At 41.7% G+C, this 14,997-nt stretch overlaps 1 protein-coding gene across 1 annotated transcript in view; it reads left to right on the forward strand.

The window, feature by feature from the left end:
* Positions 1-427: 427 nt before the first annotated feature.
* The window catches only part of psmf1 (proteasome inhibitor subunit 1), a 40,120-nt gene continuing 25,550 nt past the window's right edge, over positions 428-14,997 (forward strand). The window contains exons 1-4 of the mRNA XM_033041716.1: positions 428-599; positions 3,479-3,631; positions 4,708-4,790; positions 13,065-13,256. Of these exons, the coding sequence (XP_032897607.1) occupies positions 471-599; positions 3,479-3,631; positions 4,708-4,790; positions 13,065-13,256 (557 nt within the window). The 5' untranslated portion in view covers positions 428-470. The remainder of the gene's footprint in view (positions 600-3,478; positions 3,632-4,707; positions 4,791-13,064; positions 13,257-14,997) is intronic.

Genomic DNA, 14,997 nt, shown 5'->3' on the forward strand with positions numbered 1-14,997 from the left:
TCAGTCCTCGATCACAGCTTTTGTGTTAAGTCAATGGAAAATCAATAGGGAACTAGATGCTAATTTCCGAGTATGAAAATGGCCATAACTTTTTTAATACTGAAGATATGAAAGTGAATTAGGTGTCAAATTAAACTTATTTTTGTGCTTTATCTGATGGGATAAATTGCAGACTTGATTTTTAAAATCTCAAAATTTTGTAACATTGCTACTGTGAGCTGCATTAGGCTGGACAGCTCTTTTTTGCACGGACAAGATGGGCCGAACAACCGCGTTCCCAGACGGACATTTTCAACGAATAACCATTTTTATCCCAGCCATTGATAGCAAAGTCACAAATGGAATAAAAAAAATCAATGAGAAATGTCACCGTCCGCAGCCTCCCGGCGACAACGTCGAGGACGAGGGCTGGTGCGCGCTCCCGCCGCTGGCCCAGTGCACGAGCCCGGCACGGACGCGCGTTCGACGCCATGGCGGGTCTGGAGCTGCTCTACCACTCGGTGGCCCGCGACCTGGTCTCTCCTCAGGACGCGCTGGTCTGTTTCGTGCACTGGGAGCTCGTCAGGGCCGGCTTCAAGTGCCTGGGGACCGGGGACCAGGTGAGGGGAGAGGCGGAGGCCGAGGCTTGGCGGCGGGTCTAGGCCCCGGGCCGCCGTTACCTGGGAGATGGGAGGCGAGAGGGGAAGCGAAAGCGAAAGTGCGGCCTGACTGCCTGGGGCTGCGCTGGCGTCCTCCCTCTCCCTGCCCCTCAGCTGCAACCGGACCCTCTCCCCCTCCTTACCCCCGACAGGTGTGTGGCCCTCACCTGGGCCGAACAGGTGCATCAACCCCGTCCCCCTAGGCACATAACTGCACGAGGGAGTCAGGTGGCAGAGGGTGAGGGGTCTGTGTGTCAAGAGAGTTTCATTGTCAATTGGCCTCTGGGTTAAGGAGGGTCTCCTCCCCCCAGCCTTAGGGGGTCTTCAAACTGCCTTTGGGGATCAGAAGTGTGTCGGAAGGAACTGCAGATGCTGCCTTACACAAAAAATAGACAGAAAATGCTGGAGTAACTCAATGGGTCAGGCAGCATCTTTGGAGATGCTGGGATCACGGGATCAGAATGTTTGCCCCAGACTGAGGGTCTGCACCTTTGGTATTCTCAACCAAGGTGAGCATTGATCCCAGGTTGGTGTTGAACAGCAGCCCCTGGATCGTAGAGCTGCTTGGTGCAGTGGGACCAGGTAACTTAGCTCTGAGAGTAAGGATTCAGTGGGGTCCAGTGGTCTCTGGATTGACGGGACTATGACACTGGCCCCAGGGGTCTTCAAGCTGCTTTGGGGATCACAAAAGTCTGCCATTGGTATTCTCATCCTTCCTCGGTAGATGTTAAACCACTCCCTCTTCTCTCCTTTCCCAACAAGCAAGAGGTACAAAACTTTGAAAACACATGCCTCCAGATTCAGGAATAGTTCCTTCCCACTCCAGAGAGGTGCACACCAGGTCAATGCCCAACAAGGTGGGTTTAATGCCTATCTAGGGAGGTGCCCTGGGTATTGCCAAGCTGCCTTGGTATTGGCAATCTTCCCTGCTGCCGTTATCAGCAAATTCCATCCCATCATTTTATGTCTTAATAAATATTCTGAACAGTTGCATTCCCAGCACAAATTCTTGCTGAACACCAATGATCACACCCTCTCAATTTTCTTTATTTCTGCCTCTGATCGTTGATCCAATTTCCCAGCCAAGTCAATAACCTGCCGTCCAATCTTCAAGCTGCAATTCCAGCTGTCTTTTTTATGAAGTGCTTTTCTATCAAATACTAAGCTTAAGAGGTGTTTCTTAAGAGGACTTTATTGTGGAGCAACAAATGCAATTTTCATATCTAATCTAATATTTCCCAAGTCAAAATGATTTTGGAAGTTTATGGTTAAAGCATCTGCAATGTATTCACCAACTTCCTTTAAATAACACCTGTTGAGACAGTCCCCTGAGAAATTGCTTTACTTTCAAAGTGTGTCCAAATCTTTCTATCAGGTATGACTTTCCTTTTTAAATCCATTTTACACAGCACAATCTGCATCTGCTGATGGAGGAGGGAATAAATGTTTTAACGGGATACCAATGAAGATGGCTGTTTTTTCCCTGGATGTTGTCAGACTTCTTGAGTGTTGTTGACTTTGCATTCATCAGGCAAATGGACAATATACCATCATGCTTGTGACTTTTGCATAGATTAAGGAAAGTCCTTAGGCCTTTCAGCCCACTGAGTCCATATTGGCCATCGATCACTGGTTCCACTAGTTCTATTATCCCACCTTCTCATCCATTTTTTACTTCTCATTTACAAAGGCCGATTACCCTACAAACCTGCACGTCTTTGCAATGTTCTGTTCTTCCACTTTCTCATCCACTGAAATCTGAAGTGCAAACAACAGTGCATTGGTTACTTATCACTTTTTAGCCTACATCTCAAAATTTGCTGAGGAGTTGTGAATGGAATTAACATTGCACACCCATCAGTAAACATCCTCAGTGTGACCTTGGGGAGGGAGTAAGGTCATTGATGTAGAACTACAAACATGTCATGGTTGCACTAAGGACTTTAGGCTGTCTTGTTTTTGCACTATACAGTATTTATTTTTATGTGTACTTAACTTTTTTTTATTTCTTTATTATATTGTCTATTGAGTACCATGTTCATAAACCTGTTATGATGTTGCAATAAAGAATTTCATTGTTCTGTTTTGGTGATATGACAATAAAACGCTCTTGACTTGCTAAAGATGGTTGAGTCTAGGACATTGCCCTGAGCAGCCACCACGATTTGCCCAGCATGGGTCATTTGAGTATGAATTTGTTCAAGCAAAACATTTCTAATACAAGTTATCAATAAAAAAAAGTACTACAGGACTAAATATAATGGAATTGATTTTCTAGAAAATCACTTTTTCTTTTGAGCTTTGCAGAAGAAACTTGCACCAGAAATAAAATTGTTTTATATAGTGATCCTGTAGTGATGTAGGAGAACTGTGCTGATTTATGTTCAACATCAAATCATTGCTATAGGATCTGCAAAATTCTAATGTTTGATAAAACTATGTCAAGCCAACTCACAACACACCATGGTGTCACAGCGGAAACACTGACCATTTATCCTAATTAATCTATTCCATTCCTTTACTACTTGTCATACCTGCCCATGCACCATTTTGTTTATTTCACCATCTTAAATATATGTTCATAAGTCATTGGAGCAGAATTAGGCCATTTGGCCCATCAAGTCTAGTCCTCCATTCAATCATGGCTGATCTATCTTTCCTTCTCAACCCCATTCTCCTGCCTTCTCCTATAATATTTGACACCATTACTAATCAAGAATCTGTCAATCTCTGCTTTAAAAATTCCCAATGACTTGGCCTCCACAGCAGTCTTAATGGGAGAATGTTTTGCAGTAGGATGTGGATGACTTGACAACATTACGTGTGGCACTCCTTTGCAGGGCTCGTCTGATGAGATGAAGAAGGAGCTGTTGCCAAATGGCTGGAATGCCAATCATGAGCTGTACACGTTGCGTTATCGTTCAGACAACGATCAGAAAGAAATTCTGCTGAAGGCAATCACTGTAGATGCCAGTGTGATCATTAATGTTTTGGTATGTATATAATTAATCCAGTAACTGATTGAAATCTTATTTCACAACATGCGAATAACTTAGCAGGGTGATCAGGGTGGTAGAGCTGCTGTCTCACAGTGCCAAATACACGGGTTCACTCCTGACTAAGGATTCTCCCTCCGACTGTGGGTTTTCTCTGGGTGCTCCGGTTTCCTCCCACACTCCAAAGGTGTACAGGTTTATAGGTTAATTGGCTTCTGTAAATTGTCCCAAATGTGTAGGAGGTGCTCGTGTATGGGGTGAACACTGGTCGGCATGGACCCAGTGGGCCGAAGAAGCAGAGTTAGATTTTGTCTGAAATCCCTCCTATGTAACATTAATTTAGGTAACTAACCTACAAATAAACCCCCCCCCCCCCCCATTGGCTTTACCTTTCACACCTCTTCATTCCTTATCTCAGTAATTTTGTCTTTTCATCTCTGGCCTTTGTCCACCCATCTCTCGATCAATACACCCCTCACGTGTATTCACCTATCACTTGCCCGGCTTTGTCCTGTCCCCACCTGTCTTCTATCTTTCTTCTGTCCTACACCAATCAGTCTGAAGAAGGGTCTCAATCAAAAATGTTGCCTATCCATGTTCTCTAGCGATGCTGCCTGACCCCCTGACTTACTCCAGCACATTATGTGTTTTTGGTGGTCCTGTGGCATGTTTTGCTATGTTAACGGCAATTACAGAAATGCAAGTTATTGTTGTGTCAGGTGCCCAATTTATGAAGAAAGAGATATGAGTTTTTCATCTTTCTGCTTGAGGTGGAATTTAAATTGCAGATATAAAATGATCAATCCAAACAACACTAAATTGGTGTGGTAGTCAAGGTAGCCCAGAACAAATTCAAAGGATCAAATAAAAACATTTAGCATGGATGTCAGTAAATTCTTCACAGGAGGAGTGATGAATACTTATCTTGAAGATCGGCTGATGTAATGAAGACGGTTAGATGTGTTGGGAGGCTGGATGAATGAATAGGAATAGATTAAATGATCTTTCTCACGTGTGTGCAACAGTCTCATGATATATTAATTCTATCGCTAATTTTTTTTCTCGCTTTGCAGAATTACCAATCTGAACAGGTTGTAGATTTAACAGTGAATTTAAATGACTATATCAACTCAGAACACCTGCAGCAATATGACAGGTAAATATACAAGAAGAGCTTGGTTCTGGTGTACAGTGCCCTCCATAATGTTTGGGATAAAGACCCATGATTTATTTATTTGCCTCTGTACTGCACAATTTGAGATTTGTAATAGAAGAAATCACACGTGGTTAAAGTGCACTATGTCAGATTTTAATACATTTTTTATACATTTTGGTTTCACTATGTCGAAATTACAGCAGTGTTTATACATAGTCCACCCATTTCAGGGCACCATAATGGTTTTTTTGTTAATTGATAATGTTTTATTTTTTTATGTTTTATGTGTCATTCCTAACTGTCACTGTATGTCATGTTGTCACTTGCAGGCGGAGCACCAAGGCAATTTCCTTTTATGTGAATACTTGGCCAATAAACTTATTCATTCATTCATTCTTATTCATGTTTGGGACACAGCAATGTAATGTAAATGAAAGTAGTCATGTTTAATATTTTGTTGCATATCCTTTGCATGCAATGACTGCTTGAAGTCTGCGATTCATGGACATCACCAGTTGCTGTATGTCTTCTCTGGTGATGCTCTGCCAGGCCTGTATTGCAGCCACCTTTAGCTTATGCTTGTTTTGGGACTAGTCCCCCTCAGTTTTCTCTTCAGCATATAAAAGGCATGCTCAATTGGGTTCAGATTGGGAGATTGACTTGGCCACTCAAGAATTGACAATTTTTTAGCTTTTAAAAACTCCTTTGTTGCTTTAGCAGTATGTTTGGGACCATTGTCTTGCTGTAGAATGAACTGCCGGCCAATGAGCTTTGAGGCATTTGTTTGAACTTGAGCAGATAGGATGTGTCTATACACTTCAGAATTCATTATACTACTACCATCAACAGTTGTATCATCAATGAAGATAAATGAGCCAGCACCTTCAGCAGCCATACATGCCCAAGCCATAACACCCCACCACCGTGTTTCACAGATGAGGTGGTATGCTTTGGATCTTGGGCAGTTCCTTCTCTCCTCCATACTTTGCTCTTGCCATCACTCTGATATAAGTTCATCTTTATCTCATCTGTCCACAGGACCTTTTTTCCAGAACTGTGTTTGCTCTTTTAAGTACTTCTTCATAAACTGTAACCTGGCCATCCTATTTTTGCGGCTCACCAGTGGTTTGCATCATGCAATGTAGCCTCTGTATTTCTGTTCATGAAGTCATGTGCAGACAGTCATTGACAATTCCACACCTGACTCCTGAAGAGTGTTTCTGATCTGTTGGACAGGTGTTTGCCGATTTTTCTTTATTTTCACGAGAATTCTTCTGTCATCAGTTGTGGAGGTCTTCCTTGGTCTGCCAGTCCCTTTGCGATTAGTAAGCTCACCAGTGCTCTCTTTCTTCTTAATGATGAGGAGGAAAGACTAGGTGCTGAGAGCTCTCTTATACCTGCATTAAGGAGGCAATTAAACACACCTGATCAATTACAAATGCATGTGAAGCCATGTGTCCCAAACATTATGGTGCCCTGAAATGTGAGGACTATGTAATTTCTACATGGTAAAAACCAAAATGTATAAAAATGACCTTTAATAAAATCTGACAATGTGCACTTTAACCACATGTGATTTTTTTTCTATTACAAATCTCAAATTGAGGAGTACAGAGGCAAATAAATAAATGATGGGTCTTTGTCCCAAACATTATGGAGAGCACTATAAATGTAACACATGGAAAATTGATGAGTTGTCAATGAAAATCAGGCTCTTCAAACAAGTTCTATGGTCAGTTTTACTCAAAATCTACTCTTTGCTACTCTAAATTCCAATTATTAGCTTAGACCCTCCAATCGTAATATTTAAGTTGAGTTCTAACGCAAATGTAAAATGTGTTACATGTTCTCTTGCTTTCCTCATCTTTCTTACTATGTCAACATCAAGCTGTATTTTCTATACAAAACATTTTCACTGTTCTACTGGTCGGTCTGTTAAACTGGTTTAATGGTTTGAACACTATCAAATGGTGTAGTTTAGAGATACAGCATGGAAACAGGCCCTTCGGCCACCCCGACCATCGATTACCTGTTCACCCGAGTTCTATATTATCCCACCTTCTCATCCAATTAATGCACAAACCCTGTATGTCTTTGGGATGTGGGAGGTAACCAGAGCACGCAGATGAAGCCCATGCAGTCACGGGGAGAATGTGCAAACTCTATTTAGACAGCACCCCGAGATCAGAATGGAACCCGGATCGCTGGTGCTGTGAGGCAGCAGCTCTACCCATTGTTATGCATCTTCCATCAGGTGCCAGGTGAGACTACTAATGTGCCTGGAGATCACTTTTTAATTAAATGAAATTTGATCTAAAAATACACAAGGCTTCGTTAGTAAACAGAAGCATAGTTAGCAAAAGTAGTGCATGGTGTGCAAACCCATGCAGAGCAGTAGTGATGGTTTAATTCTCAATCTGTTCTTTGAAGGTTGATCAACTGTAGGGTGACATTTAGAAGTCTGAAATCTACATATTTCATTTTCTCAGGAGGCTGACCCTTGCACAGAAATTATGCGCAGATATTAAAATTGGCTGCTGACGTAGGTTTGCTCATCCAAAAGGGATTATAAACAGTCAACATTCTTCAGAGGGGATGGTGATAATTTGGAAAAGGGATCTGACAAAACATTTTATGTAGGTACAAGGAACTGCAGATGCTTGTGTAGAACAAAGTGCTGGAGTAACTTAGCAGGTCAGGCAGCATCTCTGGAGGATATTGATGGACATTTTGGTCTGGACACTTCTTCAAACTCGGGTGAGATTTTGGGTCTGGCCTCATTGAGCCAAAGGGCCTGCTACTATGTTGTATCTCTAAACTAAGAAACTGCATCACCTGCCGATTGTTTTCCATACTATTTGTCTCTATTCTGAGGTAAATCAGCTTTCATAAAATGTTGCTATTTTGTTCTGCATTGTAAGAGGTATCTAAAACCCAGGAGAAAAAAAATATTCGATAACCTGCTCTGGGAAAGTGGAGCCCAGGGGGTTACCATAGTTTCTGAGAAAAATGCAGATTGGATGACAAAATTGTGTTCTCAGCAAATCTCCTCACCTATTTTGTGTAACTGTGCTTGGCTGATTGTGTTATTCATTCAATGCTGCTGCTGTTTGTGAGAACGATTCCACTCCCAATGCAGACTTTCTAGCTCTCACACTGCAATTACAGCTCGGGTTACTCAACAGGCCCAGAACACTGCATTTCTCAGGAAGAGTCAATATTGTGCTGACTCTGACATCAGTTCAGTGACTGGGCAAGATGCTTTGATTGTCACCGAACAAGAATAAGATCACATAGTCATAATCTGAACTGAAGTACAGATCATTAAATTTCAGTGTTGGGGGGTGTGGGGCAGGATTAAACAAAATGTTTCATAGCCAGTCTTCTTGTATTCACTATTTTTAGATGTTAACCTTTAGAGATATAGGAAACAGGCCTTTCTGCCCAGTGAGTCAGTGCCGAAAAGCGATCATCCCATACACTAGCACAATCCTACATACTAAGGACAATTTACATTTTTTACCAAAGCCAATTAACCTACAAACTTGTACATCTTTAAAGTGTTGGAGGAAACCAGAGCACCCGGAGAAAACCCACGTAGAACCCAGGTCTCTGGAGCTGTAAGCCAGCAACAACTCTACCGTTGTGCCACTATGCTGCCCATTTCTATGGGGCAAATCCAAGGTTTTAATGTAATAAATACTGCATTCAAACTAAGGCATAGTCTCATCAGTCTGAAGAAGGGTCCGGACTTGAAACATTGCCTTTCCATGTTCTCCAGAGATGCTGCTTGACCCGCTGAGTTACACCAAGCACTTTCTGTGTTTGTTTTTTATAAGGCATAGTATAAATTCACAAACTACAGTGAGGTGAAAATTGGCCAGGATAACTGAGAGAACTATCTAGCTTCAAATAATGCAACAGAGTTTTTTACATTCACATGAGTGAACAGATGGAGCCTCAGCCTAATATCTTATTTAAAATATAGCAACTTCAAAAAAGCAGCAGTACCTTGGTCTCCAGTGTGGGGCCTGATTCTGATAATGACAGTGTTGAGCAGCAGCTGGTACCTTTTTGGCATAGTTATCTCACTTTTCACTGCTTCAAAAGGATGCTACACAAAAGGTCCTCAAACTCAGCAAGCAGCAGTTCCTCGAGTTGCACATCTCCACATCCTCCCTCTCTGGTTCCTCATCCCAAACAGCTGCAAATCTAGACTGTAGATCAATCTGTTTTATTGACCTCTGAAAGCACCAGATTGAAACCCAGTCCTATGCTCATCATGTGGTGCTCATCTGTTCTTTCTGGCAGGTGCGAAGGGTCCCAAGCATTTCTCCCCATCCTTCCTTAGTTCAAGAGCTTTAAAGTTTGTTTTGATCCCAGCATCGCCCACCTGGTCAAGAATAACGACGGGTCAAAATGCAGTTAGGATTCTTGTCCACTTCACCTATCACAATACGGTTTTCTAAAAGCGCTGGATCATAATCATGTGAATAATATTAAAAGTAGTTGGTAAAAGCAACAGGTAGAGCTGCTGGCTCACAGCGCCAGCGACTTGGATTCGATCCTGACTACGGGTGCTGTTTGTACATTCTCCCTGTGACCTACGTGGGTTTTATCCAGGTGCTCCGGTTTCCTCCCACATTCCAAAGACATACAGGTGTAGGTTAGTGTAAGGGATGATCGCTGGTCGATGTGGACTCGGTGGACCAAAGGGCCTGTGTCCGCGCTGTATCTCTAAAGTCTATAGACAAAACTGTCAGAATAACAAATATCCTATTGTTTGATTTGATCTCAAATTTTGAGTTTGATTATATTGCTAAGAACTGTTTTGGAATCGATTAATTAATTTTGCTAAATTAGCAGACAAAAACATAGGAGATATGTATGAATTGGGCAAATTGTTATCATTTCAACAATTAAAATCAAAATTTAAACTGAATGATAATCAATATTTTAAATATATACAGATATGTGACTTTATGAAGAAATATATACATAGATTACTATAGAAACTATATTTTTAGACCCTTTATTAGAAGCAATGAATATTAAGGCTGATTCACAAAACTAATATCATATTTTTATAATAGTATATTAAATAGAGAATTACCCTCAACAGAGGCACTAAGAGAAGATTGGGAACATGAATTAATGATAAAGATCCCGAAAGATAGATGGGAAAAGTATCTGATGAACACACATAATTGCTCTATTAATGCAAGACATAATTTAATTCAATTTAAATTATTACATAGACTATATTATTCAAAAACGAGGTTGAATAAATTCTACCCAAACGTCTCTCCCAGATGCGATAAATGTTTGTTTCAAAACGCCAATATAACACATTCATTTGTAGGATGTACAAAGTTGAATACATTTTGGAGCGATATATTTGATATATTTACAAAGCTCTTCAAGTCAAGAATAGAACCTAATACGGAATGGATTATATTTGGAATAATAGTAGAAGATATCAATTTAAATAAAGACCAAAAAGTATTCTTTAATTATGGGTTAATAATTGGAAAAAAATTGATACTTAAATTTTGGAGAAATACAGCTATACCAACTATTAAAATGTGGATTAGGAATATGATGGACATAGCACACCTTGAAGAAATGAGACTCCGCCTAATAGATAAATATGACCAATTCTTAAGGAGTTGGTCCCCTTTCATCGACTTTTTGGAAGCATGTGATGCAGCAGTACCGTAAAGATTACTGATTTCAGGTCAGGTCGTGGATAGATTTACATCTCCGAATAAAGATTTGAAAATTTCTTTTTTAAGGGTCTTTTTCTCCTATTTCTACTTTCTTTTTTTTTTTTTTCTTATATACACACTTCACGTTTTTCTATTTTCTACTATCTATTTTTCCTCTTTTTCTTCTCTCTATTTTTTTTGTTTTTTTTAACGTCCTTTTCAAAAACATAAAACTAGAGGTTGTACATAGAATGTATTACGTTATGACATAGTTGGCACCTAAAATTAGGTACCACTGTATTGTTTTGTACTGTATTAACTTCTAATAAAATAAACAAAAACAAAAAAAACAAAAACAAAAAAACATCCTCCAGTGGCCAAGTGACTCGATAAACGACATGTAGAATAAATAGGTGAGGGTGCAAAAGGACAAAGAAATATGTCTCCATTGATCAGACAAGAAATTGACCCATATTACAAAAGCTGAGAAAGAGTTCAAACATTTGAGGGATCGTGCAACTTGACTAGTCCCTCGAGTTCCTCAAGTGCATCAAAGATTGTGAGCTCAGCTGATAGTTTGCACCTTTTAGTATTGACAAGAACTTGCAATTCGTCTTTCAGGATATTGGGCTTGAGACTGCAGAGAATTTAGAATTAATTTTGAGCTCCTGCACTCCCTGACATATATATGTGTGTGAGTGGTTAGCATTATAATACAGCAGACGATTTGGCCCATTAAGCTTGTACAAGCATGCCACAACCGACCTTGCCTCCTATTTTTACCACTTATCTCTCTGAATATTTTTTTTGAAGCATTGACCTTGTTTCCTTTTGAAAGCTGATATTAAGTTTTCTTCCACTGTCCTTTCATGCAGCTCATTCCCAGTCGTGGCAATCTGCAGTATAAGGAAAATGCTTTCCTCGGGTTGCCTCTGGGCCTAAATTTGCAGTTGATATCAAAATGGGGCGAATTGTCAATACCGAGCATTGGATTGGATGACATGAGCACATCAATGCATTCACCAAATTATTGCATAAATGGCAAATGAAGTTCGATATGAATAAATGCGAAGTATCACATTTTTATCGAAAGAATGCCTGGAAGATGCAAGTCTGAGAAAGGTTCAGGGAGCTCAGACCACAAATATGCCACTTGCTAAAAGCTGTGTCACAGTTATCATGGCTGTATGGTAAAAAAAGCGAGATTATTTCTAGAAGAATAGAATTGAGTAGTTAGGCTAAATCTACCTAAATTTGGTTAGATCAAACTTGGATGTAAGGTATTGAAAAGATTTACAAGGATGATGCAAGACATGCAAGGACATCTGCGGAAATGTAGACACAAGGACTATAAATGCTGGTTTAAAAAAAAGAAAGTATTACAGAAATTCAGCAGGTCAGGCAGCACTTCTGGAGTCATAGTTTGTATAGAGTCATACAAAGGTGAAACAGCCCCTTCATTCCAACTTGCCCATGCAGATCAAGGTGCCCCAGCAGCATTAGTCCTACCTGTCTGTGTTTGGCCCTCATCCCTCTAAACCTTTCCTATCTATGTATCAGTCCAAATTATTTTAAATGTTGTTTTAGGTTCTGTCTCAACTACCTCCTTTGGCAGCTCATTCCATATACCAACCAATCTCTGAGTGATAAAGACCACAGTCTAAAAAAAGCATCCCAACCGAAACGTCGCCTATCCATATTCTCCAGAGATGCTGCCTGACCCATTGAGTTACTCCAGCACTTTATATTTTTTTACATCTGAGCAAAGGCTGAACACACTGGGTCTCTTTCCTCTTGAGAAAACACAAAAATCATAACATTTTTACTTGAACATGGTAAGACAAGTTAAAATGGTTCTTAAAAAGGCATATGGAATCTTTAGTGTTATAAACTGAGGCATAGAGTACAAAAGTAAGGGAGTTATACTAAGCCTTTATAACATGGTTATTGAGCTACAGGTAGAACAATGTGTCCAGTGCTGGTGATGATCCTTCACAAAGGATGGAGAGGGCACTGGGGAATGCAATACTTCTGTAATGTGTAGGGACTAGAGAAGCTGGGATCTTTCCCCATAAAGCAAAGATGATTTGGGGTGAGTTCTGAACGGAATTTGCAATTGTGAAGTATTTTGATATGATAGATAGGGAAAAATGTTATCCACTGATAGAAGTTTCAGTTTCCATCGAACACAGGTTAGAGGGAATCCGAGAGGTAAACGGGAATTTTTTAATGAATGCAAGTTGATTTGATTTGTAATGTGCTTCCTGAAAGCAAGATAAATACCTTAAGGGGGAAAGAGGAGGAGACTGAAACAAGAGTAGAAACTAGGAACTGCAGATGCTGATGCTCAGCAGGTCAGGCAGCATCACTGGAAAACATGGATAGATGATATTTTGGGTCGGGACTGAAACTATTTGGGTAACTATACAAACAACCTACACAGGGTGAGTGGTCTGGGCACCCACATCCATTACACGTTTTCATGGATTTCGGAGGATATTCACTTTTCTCATTTATCCAGTTTTACAAATTCTAATGTGTGCATTTTCTGATCTTCCCTCCCCAGAGTTTTCAAGAAGAAAGATGAGTTACGGCATCGTGTTGAGTCAGTGATTATTTCTCCTTTGGTCGGAACGAAACCGAGGAAGGAAGGAGGGTCCCTGAAAGAAAACAAGTCGGTTCGGCCTTGTGCTCAACCACTCACAGACCCCAGCCCACTCTACATACCTCCCAGTCACCCGCAGAGGCAATCTCCCTGGTGAGTGACGAGTCTGTAATTCCATTTAAAAGGCTGCTCGCTTTGACTTATACCAGGGGTCGGCAACCTTGTTCTGCATAGGGGCCAGGACACATGTCTCTGAGCGGATGGTGGGCCACATCTATCACCATAGTTAAATGGAGGTAATAATAATACATACTAACTAAATTAGTAATTTGTAATCATACATACTAATAATACATAAACTAGTAATAATACATGTTAATAATATATACTGATAATACATACTAACTAGTGTGACACCTGGTGTTTTTCGCATTAGTTTTCACGAATTTTTCAATCAGTTTTCTGCAGTTCCCAGATCCCTCGCGTCCCCGGGACTGGCTGCAGTCCCAGATCCCTCGCGTGCCCCGGGACTGGCTGCAGTTCCCAGATCAGCTCGTGTCATCGGGACTGGCTGCAGTTCCCAGATCAACTCGTGTCATCGGGACTGGCTGCAGCTCCCAGATCAACTCGTGTCATCGGGACTGGCTGCAGTTCCCAGATCAACTCGTGTCATCTGGACTGGCTGCAGTTCCCAGATCCCTCGCGTGCCCTGGGACTGGCTGCAGCTCCCAGATCCCTCGCGTGCCCCGGGACTGGCTGCAGTTCCCAGATCAGCTCGTGTCATCGGGACTGGCTGCAGTTCCCAGATCAACTCGTGTCATCGGGACTGGCTGCAGCTCCCAGATCAACTCGTGTCATCGGGACTGGCTGCAGCTCCCAGATCAACTCGTGTCATCGGGACTGGCTGCAGTTCCCAGATCAACTCGTGTCATCTGGACTGGCTGCAGTTCCCAGATCCCTCGCGTGCCCTGGGACTGGCTGCAGCTCCCAGATCCCTCGCGTGCCCCGGGACTGGCTGCAGTTCCCAGATCAGCTTGAGTCCCCGGGTCTGGCTGCAGTTTCCAGATCCCTCGTGTCCCGGGGACTGGCAGTAGCGCCCAGGCCGTGAAAACTAATTGAAAAAAAATAAGTCTGCGGGCCGGATGATTTCAGGTTATGGGCCGGATCCGGCCCATGGGCCGTAGGTTGCCGACCCCTGACTTAACCCTTTAGCCTAGCAGAGTAAGTTGGCGAGGTAGGGTTGAGGGCAAGGCTAATACAGTATCAGTCTGAAGAAGGGACACAACCCAAAATGTCATCTACCCATGTTCTCCAGAGATGCTACCTGACTCGCTGAGATACTCCAGCACTTTGTGTCCTTTTTTGTAAACCAGCATCTGCAGTTCCTTTCTCTACTAATACAGTGCATTTCCTGAACTCCGATAAGTGCAAACACCTTACAGACATCGAAGTATCTTGGTAGTACAGTCTCTATTGTGATGTAGGAGAACACAATGGTCTAGGTGATGAGGAACAACTACCCTGCATCTTCAAATCTTTTTTGCCCAGGGTGGGCAAGTCCCACCTGTCTGCATGTGGCCCCTATTACTCACAACCTTTCCTATCCATGTCATTGTGTCTTACAGCGTGGTAAAAGGACCTTCAGTCCAACTTGCCCTCATCTACACTCGTCCCACTTGCCTGCATTTGGCTCATATCCATCTAAACCTGTCCTATCCATGTCCCTGTCTAAATGTTTCTTAAACGTTGTGATAGAACCTGCCTCAACTACTTCCTCTGGCAGCTCGTTCCATACACCTACCACCCTATGTGCGAAAAATTTAAGCCTCAGTCAGATTCCTCAAAAAACTCAATCAGATATGTGAGACACGACCTCCATGTTGACTATCCCTAA

Source organism: Amblyraja radiata, chromosome 23 (genome assembly GCF_010909765.2).
Source record: "Amblyraja radiata isolate CabotCenter1 chromosome 23, sAmbRad1.1.pri, whole genome shotgun sequence".
Classification (NCBI taxonomy): Eukaryota; Metazoa; Chordata; class Chondrichthyes; order Rajiformes; family Rajidae; genus Amblyraja; species Amblyraja radiata.